General features: G+C 39.0%; 1 protein-coding gene across 1 annotated transcript in view; it reads right to left on the bottom strand.

Moving 5' to 3' along the window:
* Nucleotides 1-3,848: 3,848 nt before the first annotated feature.
* The window catches only part of POF1B (POF1B actin binding protein), a 32,144-nt gene continuing 31,583 nt past the window's right edge, over nt 3,849-4,409 (bottom strand). Inside the window, exon 15 of the mRNA XM_081336633.1 lies at nt 3,849-4,340. Within this exon, the coding sequence (XP_081192759.1) occupies nt 4,320-4,340 (21 nt within the window). The 3' untranslated portion in view covers nt 3,849-4,319. The remainder of the gene's footprint in view (nt 4,341-4,409) is intronic.

The raw sequence follows: 4,409 nt of genomic DNA, 5'->3' as shown, positions 1-4,409 counted from the left end.
TGGTTGCATTTTAACAGATTTGATTCCTGTGAGATGTGGTACCATTAAATCTTGTATGGTTTTTGCTAGCGCTGGAGTGGAGGGTGGGATACAGAATGCCAAATATTCTAATCATGAGGCCCATCTGGCAGATCACGTGCAAAATTGGGAAACGTTGATTTTGTCACAAAACATAAAAGGACATTTGATTGAAGCCGATTTGGCAGTTCAAGTTTAAATTGTCACTTAAGCATGATAGATAACCTAAAATATGCTTTGGGATTTGTAAAATTTATGGTTTTTCCAGCACTCTTCACACACTGGAAATTCCCGAATGACTTGATTTCCCCTCCCATGTTTATTATGCACACACACAAGCACCCACTCCACACACAAACCGCAAACACACACACTGAGGAAAGAGACCGTCTTGAAACTAAATCTGGTTTATTAAATTGCTGTTAGTTCACAGGATGCATTACCAAGAATTGTGCAGCTCGTCACATACATTTGACCAAAACATTTAACGCTTAAGCTCTTATAAGTGATTTGTATATAGCTCAGCTATGAAATGTGGACTGTAGATCTTCAAAAAGGGCCATCAAATTTTACATATGCCAGGTTGTGTAGCTCTAATTAAAATGTTTGACAACAGCTAAAAAGTTAAAGAGTCAATGAAAATTTGAAATCACACCTCTAAAAGCATGTCATGTTTTAAATAGAAAATGGTTTTGTGCTTTTTTTAAAAAAAACAACAGGCTATTCTACTCACTTATGTACTTATTTTGGAAATTTACAAGGACACGAATTCTACAAGGACACCTGTGTGCATAAGATGAACAGTTAATGTCCAGTTTTATTTACATAGCAGCAGCCTAAAGAAACAAGATCTAAACCATCAAGCTTAGAAACGCATTTTTTTATTTAACCAAGAGAGTGAGTGGTATTCTTGTATATTATCACAGATTTATTCAAGACTGTCCATGTCAATTCCAAAAATATCTTCACCCGGTGGAAGAAGAAGGGATAAAGCATCACCGTAGCCACAAAACAAGAGCTTGAGAAGAAAACTTGCGGGAATTTTATAACTGAAAACGGCTCTTAATTTAAAACATTTTAAACCTTAACATTTCCCTTCTGTGGGCTATTGAGAAATGGTTGAAGGTTTATGTTGAGAACAGCCAAATGTGCTCAACTAACTTTCACCCATTTCAAATTCAACTTTGCCCTTTTGCGTGTACAGCTAGTCCTCGACTTAACGACAATTCTTTTAGCGACCAAAGTTACAGTGACCCTGAAAGAAGTTTGACTTACAGCCTTTTTTTTTTCACGTGTGTGACCACTGCAGCATCCTTATGGTCACATGATTTACATTCGGATGCTTGACACATTTATGACGGTCGCAGCGTCCCGGGGTCACGTGATCCCCTTTTGCAACCTTCTAACAAGCAAAGTCAACGGAGACGCCAGATTCGCTTAACACCCGGGTCACCAATTTGACTGCAGTGATTCGCTTATCAACTGGCAAGAAAGGTTGTAAAACGGGGGCAAGACTCACTTAAGTTGTCTCGCTTAGCAACAGAAATTTGGGGCTCAGTTGTCGTAAGTTGAGCACTACCTGTACTTGGTTGACTGTTCAACTTTCAGCAGTACTATAGATCAAGGAATCCAGAGAGAGATATTCTCAACACATTTACTCTGACAAGTCAGAAAATATGATAAATTCCAAGTCCTATCAAATAAGAATTTTCTGTTACACTGAGGCTTGTCTATCCATTTCTCTTTAAATGGGCCCTACAAGAGTTACGGCTACTCAAGACATATATCTATGTATGTACAGTATATGTACAGTATGTCACCATTGTGAGCTGATGCTTAAATAGATTTAAGTGCCTAAGAATAAACGGTCCATATGAGAGCTGATTTGAGTTGTTTTATTTATTAAATTTTTATGCCACTCACTTCGTTATCCAGAGCAACTCTGGGTGTTTATAATTGTAATAACTGAACCACATTCTCCATATTCCTTTGGACTCACAATATTAACAGAGGCACAGAGTTCATTTTCCATTTCCTCAAAGCTATCGCTAAAAATGCATCTTGGAGCTTGACCCGACTTGAAATTTTAAATCTCAATCGGAATTATTTCTAGGCACAGAAACGTGACCTTCAAACAGTGGACTGAAGTTTTAGATTTATCTGTGTTAATTGTTACTATTATTATTTATTATTTTGCATTTCAAATCTGGGTGTGTGGGTGTGTGTGTGTTTAAAGAACATTATTGAACAAAAGGCAAATGTTTTTCAGGTCAAAAGATGACAGATGACATAAACCTCTTGTCAAAACAGGAAATGGAGTGACATTAAAAGCTGACTCATGCATCTAAAAGCCATCAGTAATTGTAAAGATTCAATAATTGTTTAGAATAAGCTTGTTCCTGAGGAATCTTTTGTCTTGAGAGACTACAGTATAAAGAATGCAGCCTCCCAGCTATTTACCAATTCCCTTGCCTAAAAGTCTAACGTAGCTTGTACAAACCAGAAGTAGGAATTTCTTTTATTTCCATATTTAGGGGTTAACTGGGCTTTGCAGATCTGTGCAACAAAAATGGAAATAAAGAATAGTTTTCATATTTTTCCCCTCTGCCACATACTATTCTACAGAGGTTCTGCATTCTGTAGCCCCCATGCCTGTCAATCTTGAAGCAAGGTTAAACAGTTACGTCAGTATTTATTTATTTATTTTATGTTAACTGCACCATCAGTGTGGCACCACAAAACAAGATGGCTCCCTTGTGTTGACTAGTAACTGCAACCTCTTCAGCCTCAAGTCTAAGGCCAATTTTGAGACCGTGTCTTACACACCTTTCTATGATCCCCTATGGTATTTTCATTCATAAAGTTATAGTTGACGCTGAGGGCTCTCTGGTCCACTCTCCGAGCTTGGTTTTTTCCCCCCTTGCAGACGTTTCAAACTAGGTAACATCGTCAGGGACAGAAGGGAGTGAGGTTTGTTCTCTGCTTACGTACAAGATGCAGTTACACACCCCACTCCTTCTAGCCCTGATGGTGATACCTAGTTTGGTAATGAAACATCTGCGACAGAACAAGCAAGTTCAGAGAACATCAAGGCACCCTCATTTCAACCCTGAGCTACAAATAGTCTCCTTTATCAGTTACTTGACTCTATAAGCCAGCAAGAATAAGCAAGCACGCTGCACCTGTGCACAGCAGAATCTAAGATATATCTCCTGCAAATGTGTCATCTACGCTCCATCTCTCCTTGTCTTTCTGAGTGGGAGGTGCTGCCTTCCCCAGCACTAGATGGAAGGCAGTGCGGTGCAAGTTCAACTAACTTTGCTTGTGATGCTGTGAATCCACCATCATATCCGTCTCTGCACTCATACAAGCACAATTTTCCAATCTCAAAATCAATTTTCAGCTTCATGCTGAAAACGGTCCACAAGCATTATCTAATTTTCTCTGAACAACATACAAGTCCTAACCCACTGCACTAGCAAAATTGCTTTCTAATCAATTCTCCTTCCATCCCTCCTTCTCCACATCTTAGATTTTAGCTTCATGCCACAAAGGATAGAACAAAAAATTACCGCGCTCAGTCCAAACTTGTCTGTTCAAGATTTGACCCACATCACAGAGTAACTACAACAATATAAAAAAAAAACAACTAACCCTACACCCAAGTACTAACAATTAAGTACTTTAACTAAAGTTACTAACTCCGTCTCCTTCCAAAAGAACAGAAAACTGCTAGTGAGAAAATACATGTTAAAGAAAAGTATACTTGTCAAATAACTCTCGACTGCTTTCATTAACAGGCTGTGGCTGGAAGCAGCATTCCTAGATATAATATTGGTAATGGACTGAATGTTTCCAATAAAGAAAAAAACATTTATTTAGTAATTATTGATCTCTGCATCTCTCAACTGAAGCATCAGGCAGGTATTGGATATAGTTTCTCAGATCTTTGGAGTAAAAAAGGGAGAAGACAGAAGCTTGGCCAGCACACGAGATTTCTGAATTCCCCAGCCCAGATCCCTTCCTGACCCATACATTCACACATTTCTTCAGTTGACCAGTTAAGCTTGAAAGTAGAAACCCCTGGTGCGAAGAACTTGTTCAAATGCCGCATTTGGTAGCGTGTGCTTTAACAATTCCTTCCAGCCCTGACTGATCCAGAATTATCTCAAGACTTCCAGCATTACATGAAGCGGGTGGGCAAGCAAAACAATGACGCAACAATATTCATTTCGACGCAGACTCATCTGATCAGCCACAACTTGTTCAGCAGACCTGCTTGACAGACGCCCGGCAGACCTTTAATCAGAAGTAAACGATTCCTGTGGGAAAAGAAACAGGACATGTTATTCATCTTCACCTCTTCGCTAGGATATCTGTCAAGAGATAAA

Source organism: Vipera berus, assembly GCF_964194415.1.
Source record: "Vipera berus genome assembly, chromosome: 11".
NCBI lineage: Eukaryota > Metazoa > Chordata > Lepidosauria > Squamata > Viperidae > Vipera > Vipera berus.
This window is presented reverse-complemented; position numbering and strand designations above follow the sequence as displayed.